Genomic DNA, 19952 nt, shown 5'->3' on the forward strand with positions numbered 1-19952 from the left:
GGGTTGGTATTCTGCTTTAGAATCACCTTGTGATTGTCACTGCCCCGGAGCTGGACCCAGGCAAGCCCTAGATGGGAGTGGGGCACAGCCATGGGCTTAGTCATGAGCTAATAGCTGGAGAACCCGATGCACACATTCCTAAACTGGGTCAACACTGCCTCTGAGGTCAGGAGTGTTGTCCCTATAATACAGATGATGGAACCAAGGCTCCATCACACCATGCACTGGGCCAAGGTCACACGGATTCCAAAACCAGGCATCTTTCCACTGGTCTTCTCACCTTCAGATGAGGAGTGAGGGGTCCTTGCTGGAGGATGGCTCAGCCTGATGCTGTAGGACTTGGAGTGAAGGGTTCTGAGAAGGACAGGGCCAGATACACAGGCTGGAGGAGGGAGGAGGGGGGAGGGAAGGTTGAGGCAGGGGGCTGGAGCCAGACCACCCCTCCCCCAACGGCTGCAGTCCAGAGCTCCGACCCCTCACTCTCTGGAAACATAAACACAATCACATCTGGACTCAGAGTGCCTCCCCCAGCCTCACACATCTGCCAAGGCCAGGGGGCCCTGGTCTCAGCTGAGAGCAGGAGGCAGGGGAGACCTAGAAGGAGGTGGGACTGGAGAGAAGTGGGAGGCAGAGAGGCCTCTCTGAAAGTCAGACCCGGTCTCAGGTGAGAGGAGGGCCGAAGAGGAGCTCTGGTAGAGACTTAGTGTGGAGGTGGGGCCACAGGCCAAACAGCTGCAGCCAGGAGGAAAGGCAGAAGCAGTGCAGAATGACCCCATCATCCATCAAGGACCACGGCCAACAAGGTGAGTGTAGGACCCAGCCTTGGGCCCCCCCATCTATTCTGTGCCTGCAGATAGTACCCAGCCCTCCCTAGCTACACCAACTGCAGGGTCATCTCTGGAGGGGGGGATGAGGAACACACGGGGTTCTGAAAGTCACGTCCTCTGAGAAAAGGCAGCAAGTCCTAGTCCTGCTCTGCCCAAAGAAGACTGGGGAGGCTTCATATACTGTGCTCCTGCCCTTGGTGCTGGGGATGGAGAAGTGGGAAACAGACACAGTCCCTGCTCTCATGGACAAGTAAACAAACACGTATAATTACAAACTGGGCTGAGTGCTTTTGAAGAAAAAGAACATGGTGTTGTGAGTAAGAAAAAATGAAAGTCCTGCTTCAAACAGGATAGTCAGGCAAGGCTGTTCAGGGGGAGGTGGCGCCATCTCCGTCTTCAGTGGCAAGCGGTATCATATACTGAGCCCATTCGGGGTCCAGGGCCCTCTGCTAAGGGCACGCTTCTCATAGATGAGCCCCTTTTACCTGCACCGCAGCCCTATGAGAACGATCCTCATTATCCCCTTTCCCTGATGAGGCCCCTGAGGCTTAAAGAAGCCACACAGCAGGAAGTGATGGAATGGATTCAAACCCAGTCACTCCCCACTCTCTACCTTCCGCACTGGGCTGCCCCATGCCAAGCACCATGGGCAACATGGCAGGGGAGGGTGTCTGACCTTGAAGAGATCATAATTTCTGCTGGCCACACAGGACTGGCCCGCAGGAAATAGAAAAGCAGATTTGTTCTTACTTGGTACTGACAAAGTGACCCCTAAAGGGCTGCTGCAGATTTAGAGGGGCCATGAATTAGGGACAAGAGGGCAAGAGGCTGGTGCCCAGCACGGGTTTGAAGGCACTGTGGGCACCAGAGGAGAATGGGGTGAGCCACTGTGTGCAACCCCTGTAGTGCCTGGTCATTGAGGGAGAGGAGCCGAGTCACCTCCCCTAGCTTTATGGCCCTCCCTCTGGGCCACCAGAGTCACCTGGAGGGGGAGGGGGAAATCACAGCTGGAAAAGCTGCCTTGCAGAGGGGCACTGCCTGGGGAGTCCAAGCCCTAGAGGTGGCTCTGGGTGGCCCTTCAGCTCCACATGCCTCAGCCTGCTGCTGCCCCATGAAATAGCAGTGGGACCTCCGTCGCCAAGAGGGCCAGTCTGGGAAATGAGAGTGAGGGTGGTTTTCTGCCCAGGGACCTCCCCATTTCCTGGGCCAATTACTTGGCTCGGGCATCCACAGGAACTTTTGCTGTGGTCTTTGAGAGCGAGAGTTTGAGTTCTGGCGCTACCTCTGAGTTGCCCTGGACAAGAGGCTTAATTAAGGTCTCTGAGCCTGTTTCCTCTTCAGTAAAAGGGAATAACGACAGTCACTTCACACAGCTGTCTAAAGGATTAAATGAGATAATGCACATAAAGTGCTGGCATATAGTAAGTGCTCAGTAAATTGTTATTGATGTTGGAATTGTTATTGTTGATGTTATTATTATTAAAGTGAGATGTCTTGCCTCTCCTCCTGAGGGCCCTGTCCCCCACTTTCCACATTAATAGGGCATCTCTTAAGATTCTCAACAGGTCATTTCTGAAAATGTCATTTGGGGCCCAACTTGGAATTCCCTCCAGCTTTGCTGGGTGCCATGAATGTGAGTCATGATTGACAGTCCTGCTGATTTCCCCACCTGCCTTACCTTCCCCACTTCATTCCACCCCTGGAACCATCCTAGACTTGGGCCCCCAGTAACCCAGCCTTGGGCCCTCTGTAACTCTCCTGATGGGAATCACATTGGTGTTGGGCTAGGGAGTGGGGGTGGCGAGGGAGAAAATTATAATTCGTGTCCAGGCTGGACTCAGCTGTGCTCTGGGAGAGAGGAAAAGGGCCCCAGGCCCCAGGATTTGCCTTTGCCAAGCTCATTCGGCTAGGTGGGAGAGGAACGGAGGACACAGGTGACAGCTGGGACTGAGGAAGCCCTCGGTGTGGGCAGCAGAATGAGGTGGGCAGGCGGGGACACAGAGAAGCTTCCTGGTGAAGGCAGGGCCCTGGAATATCAACGATGAAATCCAAACTCCTGTCTCGTTCAGTGTTACGAGCGTCTCGTTTCCTAGATGGGCGCTTCTAGTCTGCCTCCCAGGCTTCCTCTCAGCCCTTGACGGTCTGCCTCCTTGCCCCTCTCCCCACAGGAACCCCAGTCTTCACACTCCTGTGTTGCCTTCGCAGGGCCCTGGGCCTTGCCTCCCAACTGGCTGTGTAACCCAGGGCCGGTGCCCACTGACCGAGAGGCTGCAGGGCACCCAGGAGACACAGTGCCAGCGCTCAGCCAGGTTGGGGAGCCTGCGATCCCGTGAATCAGGACGCTGCCGAGGAGCAGTCAGGGTGCAGGAAGCTGCATTTGGAGCAGGGTGGAGGCAGAGGGCAGGATGGCCTTCGTGGCACATGAAAGCTTCTCTGAGTGATCGGTCACGTGGTCACACACCTCACTATGCGCCGTCCCCTGCTGTGTGCTGTACGTGTTTTATTTATCTTGTGAGCCTCGTTTTCTAGATGAGGAAGCTAAGGCTCGGGGTGTCATGTGACCTGTCCAAAGGCACGCAGCTTTAGAGCCTTGGATCTCACCCTGTCTGACTGCAGGCAGAGCCTGTGGCTTAACTTCTGTGGGCACGGCCTCCCGCAGGCAGGGTTGCTGCAGCCCCCGAGAGCCAGGATGTAGCGGCAAACAGGTGTGGACAGCAATGTGTGGAGAGTGTCTGCACATAGTCCGTGCTCAGTAACGATCTGCTGAATAAAAGAAGTGAAGGGCTGCCTTCCTTTATACCTCACTCCACAAGACATATCCTGGCCTTCCTCCCTCTCCCCACTCCTTTCTCTCTTCTCTTGCTTCTTTCCCTCCTCCTCTCACTCCCTCCCTCCCCCCCTCTCAGCACAGGCAGCTCCTGGCGCTGCTTTTAAAAGTGTATCTGAACAACAACAACAACAAAAATTCAAAAATGGGCAAAGGACTTTGAACAGACATTTCCCCAAAGAAGACAAATGGCCAATAAACACACGAAAAGATGCTCAACATCACTAGTCGTTAGGGAAATGCAAATCAAAACCACAATGAGATACCACTACACGTCCATTACGACGGCTCTTACCAAAAAAGCAGAAAATAACAAGTGTTGGTAAGGATGTGGAGAAATTAGAACCCTTGTGCATTGCTGGTAGGAATGCAAAATGGTGCCACTGTGGAAAACAGTATGGTGATTCCCTAAAAAAAGTAAACATAGAATTAGTATATGATCCAGAAATTCCACTTCGGGGTACATACCGAAAAGAAACAAAAGCAGGGACTCAAACAATATTTGTACACCCATGTTCATAGCAGAATTATTGACAATAGCCTAAAGGTAGGAGCAACCCATGCCCATCAACAGATGAATAAACAAAATGTGGTATGTACATACAATGGAGTACTATTCAGCCTTGAAACAGAAGGAAATTCTGACAGACCCTACTACATGGATGAACCTTGAAGACATTATGCTAAGTGAAATAGGCCAGACACAAAAGGACAAACATTGTATGATTGCACTGATATGAGGTACCTGGAATAGGCAAACTCATACAGACAGAAAGTAGGATGGTGGTTGCCAGGGGCAGGGAGGAGAGGGGAATGGGGAGTTAGTGTTTAATGGGTATAGAGCTTCATTTTGGGATGATGAAGAGGTTCTGGAGATGGATGGTGGTGATGGTTGCACAACAATATGAATGTGCTTAATGTCACTGAACTGTGCACTTTAAAAAAGGTTAAAATGGTAAATTTCATGTTATGTGCATTTTTATCACACTTTAAAAAAAAAAAGTATATCTGTGTCTATGCCTCTACCTTATCCAGAGAGGGATTCAGAGACTGGTGCCCAGGACTCCTGGGGGCTGAACCCACTACCAGAGCTGGTGTGGTGCTTGCTGGAAAACCTTTCCTTGCCGCCCTCTTCAACTGGTACCCTTTGAGGCCCCAGTTACAGCTGAACCCCCTTGTGGCCCTCACCCATCCTCCATCTCTCTGTGCAGCATAGCAGTGGGACCCCATTAAGGACACGTCCCCTACTAAGTGTCTACTATATGGCCAAGAGAAAGTAAATGGGGCCGATGACTTCTCTATAAGTTTAGCATAAAATTAAATAATAGGTTTGCCATTGCCTTTTTTTAAAAACTGAGCTTCTTTGTCAAAACACTAAACAAGGCAAGCTACAGAACATTATATAAGCACGGTACCATTTTTATTTTTACACATGTACAGATAAATTACTGGATGTGTTAACAAAGTGTTAACACCAGCTACCTTTGGGTGGTGGGAAATAAGGGATTTTTTTTTTTTTTCATTTTTCCTTTCCATGTTTTTCGCACTAAGCATGTATTACTTTTGTCATGATGGAATGAAACATCAAATATTATCTTAAAAATGCAAAGAACTGTGATCTGTAGGACAGGGAGTGGCCTTCTGCCTACAGGTCCCTGTCCTCACCCCAGAGGGGTCAGTCATCACCTCCCTGGGATAATGTGTCAACCCCCAGGATTCAGCCTCACGCTGGGGGCAGGCCAGTGTGACAGGTGGTGTCAAGTAAACCTTTACAGATTTTTACAGAAGTGAAATTTTTGTTTTCAAATACTTTCTTCTTTAAACAGATGCCAAATTAGTAGGTGCCAAGAGGAGTGTTCAGAGAGAAGAAGAATTTGTAATGATCTTGTATATTGCAAAGCAGACAGAACTCAGTTTAAAAACGGCTCTCCTAAGCCGTAAGGGCGCCCATCCCTGTCCCATTTGTCCCCTCGCTGCATCCCCCAGCCCCGCCCTCCTAATCCTCCAACTCAGCAACCTATTTACACTCTTACCTTGCTTTCACACACACACGTGCACCCACACGCATGCACGCACACACTGTGTGTGCCTGCCAGCCAGCATGATCATGGAATCTTTATTAAAGGGTCCAAATTACCAAGGTTTTACTGCACTACTAAAAATAGTCATGCTTACTTAGCCTGTTTAATAAGCACACCATTTCTGATTTTTCTGCCTGAGTAAACTGAAACATCATTCCAGAAATACGTTTTTACTGAAACAAGAAAGCTTGATTTTTCCTTCCCTGTTCATACACTCTTCTCCCTCTTTCCCCTTCTGCCTCCTCTCTCCATCCCCTGTGTCCCCCTCAGCTCCCCACCCTTCTCTTTTTGAAATTTCAAAACATAGAGGGGAAAGTAACAGTAATTTGGACTTGGCTTTTACGCAAAATGGACCAATTTTTTTAAGTGTTGGTAATTTGTCCCGAAAATGGATATAGGGAGTTGGGCTGGAAAAGCTTTGAAGAAAGGGGTTTTATGAGTGGAAAATGAGGCCTGAGTGTGCGGGAATGTGAGCTTCACCTCCCTCTGTGCCTGGGACAGTGCGGCACATGTGATAATCAGAGCTGAGAGCACCATTACCGCCATTATCACATTATATTATTAGTATTCATCAGAATCAGACAAAGCACATTAACCCATTTAATTGAACAAAGAGCTTAACGCCCCAGTGACTTCACGGAAAGTGCTTGGAAAACCCTCCAAGACACTGCAGCCACAAAGCAGCCGGCCACTTTGCCGCTTGCCAGGCGGTGGCGGGGCCAGCAAGGGTTTCCCCAAACCGTTCCCACTGTGGCCTCGCTGGGAACTTTCCAGGACACGCTAGAATGGATGCTGACCCCCACCCTTACTGCAGCCTTTTCATGCACACACCTCTCTCTTCCTCTGGGTAGACATGATCTAATAAAGGCTATATTTGGACAAAACACACACACACACACACACACACACACACACACACACACAAGACAGTGTGGCCAAGGACCCCCCCCTCCATCTCCCAAACTAGCACTCCTGCTGAGTCTCGGAAGCTGGTCCTGAGTACAGGCACACACAGTTCATGGCTTCTCCTGAGCTTGGTGCCCACGCCTCTAAAGCTTCTTGCTTCTTCCTCAGTCTCTGCTGAGGCCACCCCCAGGCAGCCCCCCAGGCTCACAGAGACTGGCCCAGCCCATCAAGGCAAGGGTACCCACTGAGCCTAGGCTGGGGGAGGTGCCCGGGAGAGGCCAGGGCCCCTCTGGATTCTAGCCCCTGGGCTGGGCTCCTCCCTGGGGTCTGGCTGTCCCTTCCCGGAGCCCGAGTTTCCTCTTCTGTCAGTGGGCACTGGGTCTGCCTGCTTGCCTCTTGGGGTTTGCTGTCAGGCTTTGAAGAGACCATGGACGCGAACAGTATGTAAGGCTTTCAGGTGTGCTGTTGCTTCAGAGGCACAAAATTGTCCTTTATCATCTCACTGACCTCCTGCTGCTAGAGAATCTCTGAGTGGGAAAGCTCTTCCTTGGTCAACATGCCCAGCCTCCTCCCCTCCAGATTCCCCCACAGTGCCCCTGCCAGCTGGCCCACAGGGAAATATCTCGCTTTATGTCACTGGGGACAGTGGCACTCCCAAGGCCTCAGCAGGGATGCTGCACTGCCCCAGATCCTCCCCTGGGTCAGGAGCTACCACTTGAGTGAGATGGCATCACCCTCCCACCCTGAAATCCATTTCCACTGGGTCTGGGGCAGCAAGGCACAAGAAGGCCCCACGACAGGCCCAGCCCTGCCAACCTCTGGGGGGATGAGAACCAGAGACAAGTAGGTCACAGAGGTTAAGAGTGTGGGCTTTGGAGTTAGACAGAGCCTGGGTTCTACTCAGAGCTGTACCACTTACTGCCACATAACCCCTCTAAGCCTCAGTTTCCTCATCTGTACAATGGGGATAAATGTGAAAAGCTATGTGCAATGTTTGGCACTGTGCCTGTGACATGATAGGCTCAAAATAACTCCTGGGTCTCTGCTGCCTGCTTTCTTCCTCCCCCATCAGGACTCTAATGCTGGCAGATGTCAGCCCATCCATCACTGGCATCCAGGTGTTACAGCATAACCTCTCAGTCCACGGCCCTCCTCCTGGTTCTAGAGGAATTATGATCTGATTTAAGGTCAGGTATGAAAGTTCAAGGGTGAGAGTATGAAAAAGGAGATATCAAGGCTAACCAGAGCAATCTGGGAAGGCTTCCTGTTAGAGGGAGCCTAATGCTGAGTCTTGAAGGACAGGTAGATGGGAATGGGTGTGCAGGAGTGGAGGTGAGAATGAGCTGGGCAAAGGGGAGCCCTGGAAGACATGGGGAGAGGAAGGGGGAGACAGAATAGAGAAGCCTTAAATGCCAGGTGAGGGGGAGCAGGCCATTCTCAGAGAGGAAGCAAGAATCAAATCTGGCCAGGTCACTGCCCTGCTTCAAAATTGCCAAGCTGCGGTACTCAGCATCATGCTCAATGTACTTCCCCAATCTCCCCCCCACCTCGCCCATACTGCAGGCTGTGGCCACACCAGCTTCGCAGCTCCCACCCTCTTTCTTTTGTGCCTGTGGTTCCTTCTGCCTGGAATGCCCTTCCACCTACCACTGGCACAGCTGTGCATGCACATGCATGCACACACACGCACACGCGCACACACCCACGCACACTGCTTAACTTTTTTTTTTTTTTTTTTGGCCACACCGTGCAGCATGCAGGATCTTAGTTTCCGACCAGGGATCGAATGCGGGCCCCGGTAGTGAAAGTGCGGAGTCCTAACCACTGACCCGCCAGGGAATTCCCAGCATTTTTTTCAAGATGAAAATTGTGTTGTTTCTCCTGATTATAAAATACATATTGATTCTTAAAATTCAAAAAGTTCAGAAAAGTGTGAGGACAAAGTCAAGACCACCAAACCACTACTAATATGATTATCCTTCCAGACATCGCTCAGCACACACACGTGCATGTACACATATGCTACATACACTCACTCAGTGTTACATAAAGGACGTCAGATCACATGTTGCTTTAGAAGCCACTTTTTCAATCATATAATATCAAGAACATCTATTCTTATCAACAAATCACTATTTTAGGGGCCGCATGTAAGGACTCATACTAATTCAACCCGTCGCCTCACCAGTGGGCATTAGGTAATTCCTTGATTTCTTTTGCTGTGTTTCTATCACAACAGGCCACAGTAAACATCCTTATCCCTGCATCTCTGTGCATTTGTCATTTGGCTCTTCAGGATAATTTCATAAGCAGAACTGCTGGGCCATAGGAACACATGCATAAAATCTAATCCATATTGCTTTCTGAAAAAGCCACACCTATTTGCACTGCCAGAGTGAACGGTGGTGCCATCTCCATACCCTGGCCAATACTAGGTTTCGTCTATCGTCCTTGCCACCTGAAAGAGAATATCTCACTGCCACTGTGTGTGTGGTTTTATTTATTTCTCACTTTCTTTTTTTTTAAATACAAATGGTGTCACGTATGTACAGTTCTGCACCTGGCTTTTTCCACCTGACACTTCTTTCACACCTTTTCCACTTGCTTATTCAAGAATCAGGTAAAAAGTCACCGACTCAGGTCAAGAACCTCCCAAAGTACCCCCTCTGATGCCCACAGCTTCTCCTCTTGCTGATGAGGTATCAGTGGATACAGGAGCAGGCAGGGGGCCAGAAAGGATGGAATACAGCATCCCCACCTAGGAAGCCAGCCTCCTGGGCAGCAATGACGAGGCTGGCTTATCCTGCCTGCTGAGCTCACGCCTGCTCAGCACATCCCATCGGCCAGCCAAGCCTCCCTGTGGGCCTGCTTGACTGAAACCCAGGGAAGGGTGACTTCTAAGCCAAACCCCTCTTCTGCCCAGGCTATAATTTCCTGATTAGGTGCCACACACTGATTGCTTCCTGCTGCCCTTTCCATCTCCGGGGCTCCCAGGGCTCCTGAGCCAGGAGCCGCTGGACCAGCAGACTTCAGAGCTTCCACCAGGCAGCAAGAAAGTGCCAGGAAACTGGCTAAATGAGACCCGTTTGAGGGACCACCTTCCCTCCTCCCAGAGGCAGGCCCTGCTCAGGAGGGAATTAGGGCTTGATTTTTAAGGTTCAAAAAATAGCTTTGATAAGAAAGAACAAGGTTGCTGTGAGACAGTAGAGCAGAGGGGGACATGTGTGGTCTGCGTTCAAATACTAACTGCCCTCCAGTGATGATCTTGCCAAGTAACAATCTCTCTGAGCGCCACTTGCCCACCTATAAGATGAGGATAACAATTCCCTAGAGGACGTTGCACCGTATTATAGCAGAGCAGTTAGAGCCAGACACGCTTGGTTCTTCCCCCTTAGTTATACAGCCTTGGGTAGGTTACATTGCCTCTTCGAACCTCAGTTTTGCCACCTGTTTAATGGGGATAATGAAAGTACCTAAGTGTTGTTATGAGATTCAAATCATATATGTCAAAGTGTCTTAAACAAAACTACTGATAAAACAGAAGGTGGTATTTTCCACAGCCAAAGAGAACAGGCCATACCTTTGGAGCCTCAGCCTGACCTCTGCTTGGACTCCTCCTTCGCTGGCCCAGCAGCATGTTTTGAAGAGTCTTTTCATCTCATGCCCCAGTCTCAGGCATCAAGGCCCCAGTGGGTAAGGAGGGAGTCAAGGGGCAGCTGTGCTCTCAGGACACTGAGCTCTGGGCAGTGGGGTGCCTCTGCTGTGAAAGGTCATTGTCCCATCACCAGTTTACAAAAGTTGGGGTCAACCTCCAGTTTCCTCAGAGTTTTAGAGCAGACTCTGCATCCCCTTCTGGCCTCTTCCACACTTCCTTTTGAGACCTCAGTTTCATTTTGTAAAATGCCAGTCACATTTGGTGCCACCACCCTCAGGGGTACTTCACCTAGAGGCCTCAGATCACAGCTGGAGGCTCAGTCAGTGGTTCGTAAAGCCCTCTAAACATATCCCAATTTTAGCCTAAGAGGTCCTTATTACACACAGCCATCTTTACGTCACCCAAACATGATGCAGACCCCACATGGTTGAATCTCTTCATAGGGCTCCATTTTTAAAAGACACAGTTCAGGCCTTCCCTGGTGGCGCAGTGGTTAAGAATCCGTCTGCCAATGCAGGGGACACGGGTTCGAGCCCTGGTCCGGGAAGATCCCACATGCCGCGGAGCAACTAAGCCCGTGTGCCACAACTACTGAGCCCGTGTGCCACAACAACTGAAGCCCACGTGCCTAGAGCCTGTGCTCCGCAACAAGAGAAGCCACCGCAACAAGAGAAGCCACCGCAATGAGAAGCCTGCACACCGCAATGAAGATTAGCCCCTGCCCGCTGCAACTAGAGAGAGCCCTTGTGCAGCAACAAAGACCCAACACAGCCAAAAATAAATTAATTAATTAATTTTGAAAAATAAAAACAAATAAATGAAAGACACAGTTCAGCAACCAAAAATCATCCCTAAATAATTCCCATCATAATTTGCCTCTCTCAAGAAATATCCAGTTGTCACCCTACAAGGATACTTGCTGTCTCCATTTGTCCCCTTTCCATTCTCACCCTCCAGCTGGGTCAGAGCCTCTGTCCAAAGTCTCTGACTCCCAGCCTTGGCTTTTACTTCCTTCCTCCTCCATGTCCCGGCTCCTATCGTGTAGGTCCAATGAGCCTTGCCCATTACCCTGCTTCTCCACAGTGAAGGAGGAGCCAGGAGCCAACCGAGAAAGCACAGATGCTCCCCTTTCCTTCCAGCTCTCCAGCCCTGCCTCCCCCATCCCCCTAGGGCTGCATCACACCAAGCCTCAAGTGAAATCAGAGCTAGAACTCGGGGAAGGTGCGGCAGGCATGTGGCTGACCAAGCACAGACGAAATTCTTGGTGCAGAGCGTGGGGAAGATTGGGGTGTTCGTGTGTTGGTAACTCTCACCCCATCACACTGAGCTCCTTTCTCCTAATTTCCCAACCCCTGTGACTAGAATCAGCAACAATTACCTCTCCTTTCTGAGTAGCCTAGTTAGGAATTCAGACCCGTCTTCTCCTGACCTGGTGAAGGGCGGTTCGTTTTACAAGGTGTCCTGTCTCACCCACATTTGGGGAAAACATCAAGATGTGCAGTTTCCAGCGTCTCAGTATTGGATTTTTAGGGACTGTTGGACTGAAGAGGAGCACTTATATTCTCAGTCCTGCCTGGATTTCCATATTATAGAGACTGCTTCCTGCTGGTGGAATCAACAAGCAGTTTAAAAAAAAAAAAAAAAATCCAGCCACCTTCCAAACACCCCTAGCCTTGGATTCCATATCCTTCTTACAAGAGCTGGGGGAGAGGCTGGGTGTGACCAGAAGACTCAGACCCAGGTCCCGGGTATCCCACTGCCGCCCCAAACCGCCCAGCTGGCAGGATGGAGATGGGCGAGCCATTTGGGGACAGCTCTGCTGGATCCCGGCGCTGGGGGGAGGAGGAGGAGGGTCCTGCTTTCCACAGCCAGGCCTGGGCAAGCAGAGCCACTTCTGCCCCAAGCAAATCAATTGAAAGCCTTGGCCAAGCCTGTTTGAGTTGGTGAGAGCCCAAGTGGGAATTCCAATCTGCCAGTGTTTGCTCTGCAGGCAAAGAGAGCCAAACAGAAATGCTGCTCTGGGACTTTACACCAAATATCCAGCGGCTTGTTCTGCCAGCAGCACTGAGCCAGCCCTCTGCACATCACCCTCTCCCAGCTCCCTGCTCTGTGAGAGCCTTCTGCTTGTGCCCTTAAAGGAAGCTTGCCCTCCCGCACCACAGCCCCACAGCCCGTGCCTGGGCTTCCCTGCTGGGACCAGGCCCTGCAGGTGCAACCGGCCATCCCGTACCAGCTCCACCTGGACACGCATTCCCCCCCACCCCCAGGTTCCTGATCTCTGCTTCCTGCTCTCAGCTCCATGCTTGCACCTATCCCGCCCCCACCCCTGCCCCGGCCATCTTGTCACTGGCCCAGACCCTCTCAGCCCCTGATCAGGACAGCCCACGGCAGCTGGCCTCACCGCAGAGGCAGAGCTGACAGCCAGGAAGCACGAACCATAGTTGACTATGTCTTTCTTTTTTTTACACTGTCACATGTATTTTACTTGATCTTTATAGCTGAACAGTTTTATCAGTTTTATCAGCCCATTTCTCAGACGAAATAGCTGAGGTTTCAAAAGACCAGACACCTTGCCCGAGGTCACCTGATTAAGGAATCCAAGTCTCCTGACTCTAAAACCATGGTACTCACTAACTTGCCTCCCTGCAGAAATTTTTAAATCTTTTGTTCACTCCCAGAGGCCTAGGGCAATTCCCACGATTCCTAGTGACAGCAGGCGGAGGTGTTTCCGCATTCCCCCATGCAACACTGGCACATCCAGTGTGGGCAGTTGGCAACGTCTGCTTTATCCCAGCCCTGAATCGGAGCCACTGCCTGAGGCCTGCATCCTGGGCTGACTGGGCTGCACCCACCAGAGCCCCCCCGGAAGCCCCCAGCCAAGAGTCACCCCCTTCACAGTTAGGTACTGGGTGTACACCCCGCTTACTTCAGGGCCACCTCCCAGGGCACTGGCACAAAGTTCTCTCCACCCGAGGAAGGAGCGAGGCTAGACGCCCTGCCCTCAGAGGGCTCCCCCACTGCATGGCGATGGGTCTCACGCTCCAGAGCAATCCTTCTGGGCACCGTTTCACACAGTTCTCAGTTTGGTCCTGAGTGTGATCATCTGCAAATGGAAATGATCTGAGTATCTTACAAGACACATGCTCTCTGCATTCAAACAATTATTGTCACTTCCTCAGGGAAATTTTCTCTCCTCTGTTCTGGCCGGATGACTGTCTCCCCTAGATAACCGTGGGCACCAAGAGGGCCAGGACGAGACTGTGGCTTTCTCGTCACAGAACCCCCAGCACCCTGCACAGCTCAGGAAATAGTAGTCGGGTGACTGAAACCATGAGTAACAGCTTCCACCAGCCCTTGTCCTCTGGCTTCAGGGGCGCCATCATCCAGGCCTGGAGACCACGGGCCACCCATGGGACCCTTGTCCAGCCATTCTCAATTCTACGTGTTTTCTACTGAACTGACTCCCCAGGGTGGGCCTGGGCACCAGCTACAGATGCTGGTTTCCCACCCCAGCTGGAGTCCCACCCCAGAACTCACTTCTCCTCTAAGAATAGGGCACCGCCAAGGTGACAGGCCTCAAGAACACTCCCCAGAAATGGGAGCAGAGGGGGCACTGCCGGGCCTCTGGTCTGGCCAGTCGGGAGCAAGGGGTGCCAGCCACCCTGCCCCACCTGGGCCTTCAGATGGCTCCATGATATCTGGACCGGGGTGGTGCCAGGACCTTGCCAATTGTGGCAGTCATTTTGCCAGGGATGACACAGAAAATGGCACCTTTCGAGTAAAGAGTTCTAACTAACTTAAGGGGAGGGAGCAGCCCAAAGCGCCCGATGCTGCCACTCCTCTGGCCCCTGCATGAGATGCCCCCCTGAGCTGCATGCCACACAACAGTATCCTTCCAGTCACGGCTGCACCCCTGGGGCACCACCATCACTGCGAGCCTGGGAGACTCAGAGTAGAACTCCAAAGAGGGGCCTCCAGGGCTCTGGGTGCACAGAGAGAGCTGTAGCTCTGCCAGGTGTGGGCACGCCCACAAAGATGAGCGCAGCAGAGCTTCCAGGATCACAGGGCCACACCAGCTCAAAGGAGCCACGCACTCTTATGCGGCCGCTGGAAGCCCTTCTCGGTCCGGGGTCCTCAGGTGACCTTCCCAGGAACCCGGTGGGTCCTTGATGCTGGGGTCAAAGGAGGAGAGAGCCAGTGTGGACCCTAGGTGTGTCTTCTGGTCAGGGTGGGCCTTGAGCCTCCCTCTCCCCACTCCCTACTCCCAAGGTCTGGCTGTGTCATGTGAGGGGGGAATCAGACTTCATGGGCATCTACTCAGGCCCAGTTCCCAAAGGTGGAGAAATGCCATGATCACAGCAGCTGTGAAGAGGCCAACTCAGAAAACCTGTGTTTAATTGGTGGGACAGGGTGTCACAGCCTGCGAGGCCCTTGGTGCCTGGGTGCCCACATCCAGCTACTTCTCCTCGACCTTCTCCAAGGACTGGGACTGCTTCTTCTGGGGCAAGTCTTCAAGCATCAGGCTCAGCACGTGCACGATCTCGTAGTACAGCTCCTGAAGCCTGGAAATGGAGGCGGAGAGGAGGCCTGAGCTCACGAAGGGGGTCCATGCCGCCCTGGCCCTGCCCGCGGCACTCTCACACCTGCACGTTCACCACTCCTGGTAGGTGTGGGGTCAGGGAAGAGCAAGGACTTTGGAGCCACATAGGGCTGGGCTGGAAGCCCGGCTGTGCCACCCTACCTGTGGCCCCAGGAGTAAAGTCATTTCACCGCATGTGTCAGGTGAAAGGCAACAGACTCCTGGGCTCAGAGTGAGGTGAGCACGTGGAGGTGCCCAGACGCTGCCTGATCCACGCTTGGGCCAACACTGGGCATTCCTAGATCCCCTCTTTTAGTTCCTCCTGTCTATGAAGCCCTCAAGGCAGCTTTTGCTGAGAAACCAGGCTAATCGTGCTCCTCCCCTTCCTGCAAGTAATGGCCAGAATGACCCCAGCTAACTTACACTGAGCACAGCCCTGGGCCAGGCCAAGCTCAGAGCTTCACACACATTGCTTCCATAGAGTCAGCCCCTCCTGTGCCAGGTAGGAAAGGGACAAAGATTCTGCCAGAGTCACACAGCACCAAGCCAGGAGCTGCAGCGTCTGACTTGCCAGCCAGCGGTGTTCTCTCGGCCCTCCGAAAAGTGCTTGGTGAGGAGGGTCTTGGAGAGTCAGAGGAGCCAGTATTTAAAAACAGATCAGGGTGGGCTGGGGAGGGCCAGTGGGCAGAGCCTCCCCCAGCCACAGGCCCGTCCGCACAGCAGCCCAGCCCCTGCGCACCGCCAGGAAGGGCCTCGCCCTACCCACCCTGCACATCAGCCATTGCCCCCCTGGGCCTGGGGCCGGGGTCAGCGGGGCTGGGACTGACTTGTAGATGGTAGCATCCTGGTTGTCCAGAGTGGACAAGTAGACATCAATGAAGGGTAGGCTCGTGCCAAAATCATCCAAGACCATGGGGTCAGTGTGCCGCAGGGTCTTCTTAAACTTCTCCACCAGCTCAGTGAAACTTTTGTGGTCAACATTCTTCTAGAGAGGGAAGCATAAAGAGAGCAAGGATGAGGAGGTGGTGACCGGACTGCACAGGGACCTGCGGACCCTCCATGTGGGGCCCAGGCAGAGGCCTGAGTCCAATCACAGTTCACCCCAACCCCTTCTGGGCCTGGGCCCCCCGACTGAGGTCACCTGGTGAGCCACCATCCCTGACGTGAGGACAGGTGACACGGGACGGAATCTGTGAGAGCCAGAGCGTGGCTCAGCATTTCACCCTGTTCTGGACAAACCTGGGGCACACCAAGACAGGCGGGCGTCTCCACCTCAGAGAGGAGGCTGAGGAGGGAGGCACCGGCCACTTGGGGGAGAAAGGGGCAGCATGCTGTTCAGGACCCGGCCGAGCAGCCCGGCAGCTCAGAGCACTTCGGCTGAAAAGACAGGACTCTCCTCCAGCCCCTCACAGTTGCATTATGCTTGACAGAAAATCTCCAGCCCACCGTGCTCATTCTTGTTCCAGTTTAGAAAAACTGAGGTTAGTAACACCTGTCAGGGCCTCCGTGGCTTCGCCCACTCAGCGGACGGGGACCAAGCCTGCCTGGCACCCAGCGAGTCCTCAGGAACAAGAGAGCTCCAGGCAAAAGGCCCAACAATGGAGTTTTGCCCATGAAGGAGGGAAATATTATAATCACAACACTCAACACTTGAAGAGGTCCAGAGAAATACAAAAATGCAGAGAATAACATCTGACTCTGAAAAGTACAGGGGGAGTGAGTAGCTGACTTACCAAATGCCACAGATGCCTAAGGCCACCCGCCCTCCACGCAGGCCCCGAGGCCCATCTTCCTGACCATTCCTTCAGCCCTGACTGTCCCTCTGCTTGTCCACCGGCCCGTGGAGACCACCTACCTGTGTCTGCGTCAGCTTGCTGACCTCCTCCTGTTGCCGCTTCAAAATCGCATGCTTCTCTTCCATGAGTGTCATGTGTCTCTCTAGCATCAGCTCCCGCTCAAACTTTTTGACAGAGTCCTAGAGGGTGGGAGGATGGAGGTAAGATGTGGGCTCTCAGTGCGCACCGCTCCCGTCTTCCTTCTTCCCCAGTCTCCCGCTGCTGCTCAGGCCCCTCAGCAGGAGGATCCCCTCACAGGCCAGCCCCCAGCTCAAGCTGCCAACTGTAGCTGCAGTGACTTCCCAAGCACCTATCCTGCAGGCCACCATCATGAGGGAGGGAAAATGCAGGGCTCAGGGAAAAGAGTCAGGGTGGGGTAGAGAGGCACGCACCTGGTCACCCCCCCTCCACTTCGGGAGGGAGATAGTTCAGTGTCCTCCCTTGAGACTTGGCCCATCCACCTGCCACACTTACCACTCCCCCATCCTTACACGCACCACCTCACCTCAGTGTGAATGATCATCACACCCACGAACATGCTAAGGAAGATGAAGGAGGCAAGCAAGATGAAGATGATGGTGAACGAACGGCTCAGAATAAAATTCCGGGCATCCAGCTGCTGCTGCAGGTCTGTCCAGCCATCGACCTGCTCAGGCAAGGCAGAGTATGCTGAGCGCCTAGGCCCAGAGTGGCAGGCCTCCTCTCACCTACCGTGGGGAGCCCCAGCCCCACCGAGGAGCAGGCCGGCTTCCTTCCACATCAGCCCTGCAACACCCCCTAATCCTCTGACTCCAGGGCATACATGCTGGCCTGGAGCTGCAGGGCACCACTGGGTGGGGGCACTTCTGATCAAGGTACCCTAAAGGCTCTCCTCCAAAAGGCCTTCCATCCTTCCCCAAAAGACAATGCTTCTCTGCCAGGCCCTCCTTTGGAAAGACCCCAATCTTTCCAGAGTCCAGCAGAATCTAGACTTTGAGACTTGGGCTTTGCAGGCTTCTTCTGGGTGGATTTGTGACAGCCTGTTCCCAAAAAGGCTATGTGACATGGGTTTCCCTTCTAAATTAAACTTAATCTGAATGAATTATCTTTTGAAAACTTTTTGAAAGTTTTACACCCCCGTGGGACAAATAAGAATGCTCTAGGGAGTCACAAGATTAGAGATAGTGATGAACTCCTGGCCAGGGCACTGGCCTATCCTTAGTCCTAGGAGGCCAGCCCCCAGCTTCCTCAGCCCAGCTAAGTGTCTGAACATGGGAAAGGCTCCAAGGGAGGCCCAGCATGTCCACACGCTCACACCAGCTGCCAGTCCCTTCTCAAGTCCCCTGCCCCTACCACTGTTCCCAAACACGGTACCGTGGCCAAGCTGAAGAGGGTAAAGAAGGCCAGAGCCAGGTTCCCCCAGTTATTCAGGTCAGCCCTCTCTGGAACTCCAAATAGGCAGAAGCCCAGGACAGCGAAGATGTACATCAGGACGAAGAGCAGGATGAGCACAGAGGCTACGGTGTAGGCTGTCTGCCCCACAGCGGTGATGAGCGTCTGCAAGGCAGAGGCACTGGGGCTAGGCCAGGCTGCAAGGCTGGGTTGGACTCAGAGGACAGAGGTCCAGCCTGTCCCAACACCAGCTGCCCCAGCATCCAGTGCCTTGCCTGGCACATGGCAGATGTTCCATAAATGGTTGGATGAATGAATGAGTGAATGAATGGGAACTGTGCCCAGACTGAGGGCTGGACGAACCTAACAGTGGTTCACCAATGCCTGGCCTCCACGCTCAGTTACCCATGGGTGGATCGCCCATGGTGCCCCAGGTCTCGTGTAGTCTCCCCATCAGCACCACTAAGCACTCCACTTGAACCCCAGCCTGCCTTTGTGGTCATCCTAAGGTGTCCTGTCCTGCTCCTCAGCTGAGGGCCAGCCCTGAATGCTCTTCCAGGCCGAGGAAGAGTACGGGAACTACCCTGGGAGTGGGAATGAAGAAGGCTGAGAGGAATAGGACTTCTCAGTTTTTCTGGGCCCTATTTCACAGGCAGGTCTCCATCTTGTGACCTCAGTCTTCCCCCATGAGATGGGTGTTTGCCTTATCTCCCATGCCTCATCGTTCATTCTCCATGCCCTGGAGTCTTGCATATACATGTTCAGCTACCTTGATACTGTCACAGATACCATGTCAAGGTAGGAAGATGTTCCCATTTCAAGATGCAGGATCAGAGGCTCAAAGAAGCAAAATGCCTTGGTCACAGTCACACTCCGATAGAACGGCAGAGCTGGAAAACATTCTCCAGCCCCTTGCCTTGTGCCACCACAGTCAACCACAAAAGCCCCTCTTTCAAAGCCAAGATACTATTTATTGACTTAGCAGTAGGAAAGGAGGTACTGGTGGAGCTGGGACACAGGACAGTGAAGTTTTGACAGTCTGGGGTAAAGTGCAAAACAGAGAGACAACCCAGGAGCACTGGGGCTGCCCTGTATGTGGACCACTTTGGCAGCTGCCTGCAGGGGTGAATGCACACCCGACGCCCCCCCTCCCCTCCTTGGGGGAAGAAAAATCAGTGTTTAGGGATTAGTTCCAAAAGAACTGAGCTGTAAAAAATTGCCTCCAATCCTGCAAGAGAGACAGAACTTCTTTCCCAAGACTGCTAAGACTGAAGAGGTAAGAACTCATGAAAAATGCTGCAATGGGACGCAGTCTGCAGGTGAGGTCTTCAGGATGGGGAGGGGCAGGGCCACGTGGAAGAACCTGAGGTACCTTGGAAGGATGAGGGAGAGGCCCCGGCTGGGTCTCCCACTTCCAGGCTAGTGCACAGGCCCAGTGCCACCTGAGGTCAAACCCAAGCAGCCTCGGAAACAGCTGTGCAGAAAAAGTCACGCTCTCCAGAAGCCTGTGTGGGACTGACTCCTGACTGTTGGTCTTGGCCACGTTCTTCAAGCACCATCCAGACAGGCCCCATTATTCTGCAGTCTAGAAGGTTCAGAAATCTAGTCCCAGGAATGAGCCTCCAAGGTGGGAGAGCCGAGTCCAGGATGTTGGACCACCAGAGAACTCCCAGCCCCATGGAATATTAATTGGTGAGAACTCTCCAAGAGGTCTCCACCCCAACACTAAGACCCGACTCCAACCAAGGGCCAGCAAGCTCCAGTGCTGGACGCCTCATGCCAAACAACTGGCAAGACAGGAACACAACCCCACCCATTAGCAGTCAGGCAGCCTAAAGTCATACTAAGCTCACAGACACCCCAAAACACAC

The 19952-nt window shown here is 52.8% G+C and overlaps 1 protein-coding gene across 3 annotated transcripts in view; it reads right to left on the minus strand.

The window, feature by feature from the left end:
- Window positions 1-431: 431 nt before the first annotated feature.
- CATSPER3 (cation channel sperm associated 3) overlaps window positions 432-19952 on the minus strand; it is a 58841-nt gene continuing 39320 nt past the window's right edge. For 2 of the 3 annotated variants that reach the window (XM_082454795.1, XM_082454794.1), the window contains 5 exons: window positions 18064-18246; window positions 17216-17356; window positions 16731-16850; window positions 15703-15860; window positions 432-14858 (listed from right to left, as the gene is read on the minus strand). In XM_082454795.1, coding sequence (XP_082310921.1) covers window positions 14753-14858; window positions 15703-15860; window positions 16731-16850; window positions 17216-17356; window positions 18064-18246 — 708 coding nt within the window. In that variant the 3' untranslated portion in view covers window positions 432-14752. The remainder of the gene's footprint in view (window positions 14859-15702; window positions 15861-16730; window positions 16851-17215; window positions 17357-18063; window positions 18247-19952) is intronic. The other variant, XR_014261780.1, reaches the window with a different exon arrangement.

Source organism: Balaenoptera physalus (genome assembly GCF_965194825.1).
Source record: "Balaenoptera physalus genome assembly, chromosome: 3".
Classification (NCBI taxonomy): domain Eukaryota; kingdom Metazoa; phylum Chordata; class Mammalia; order Artiodactyla; family Balaenopteridae; genus Balaenoptera; species Balaenoptera physalus.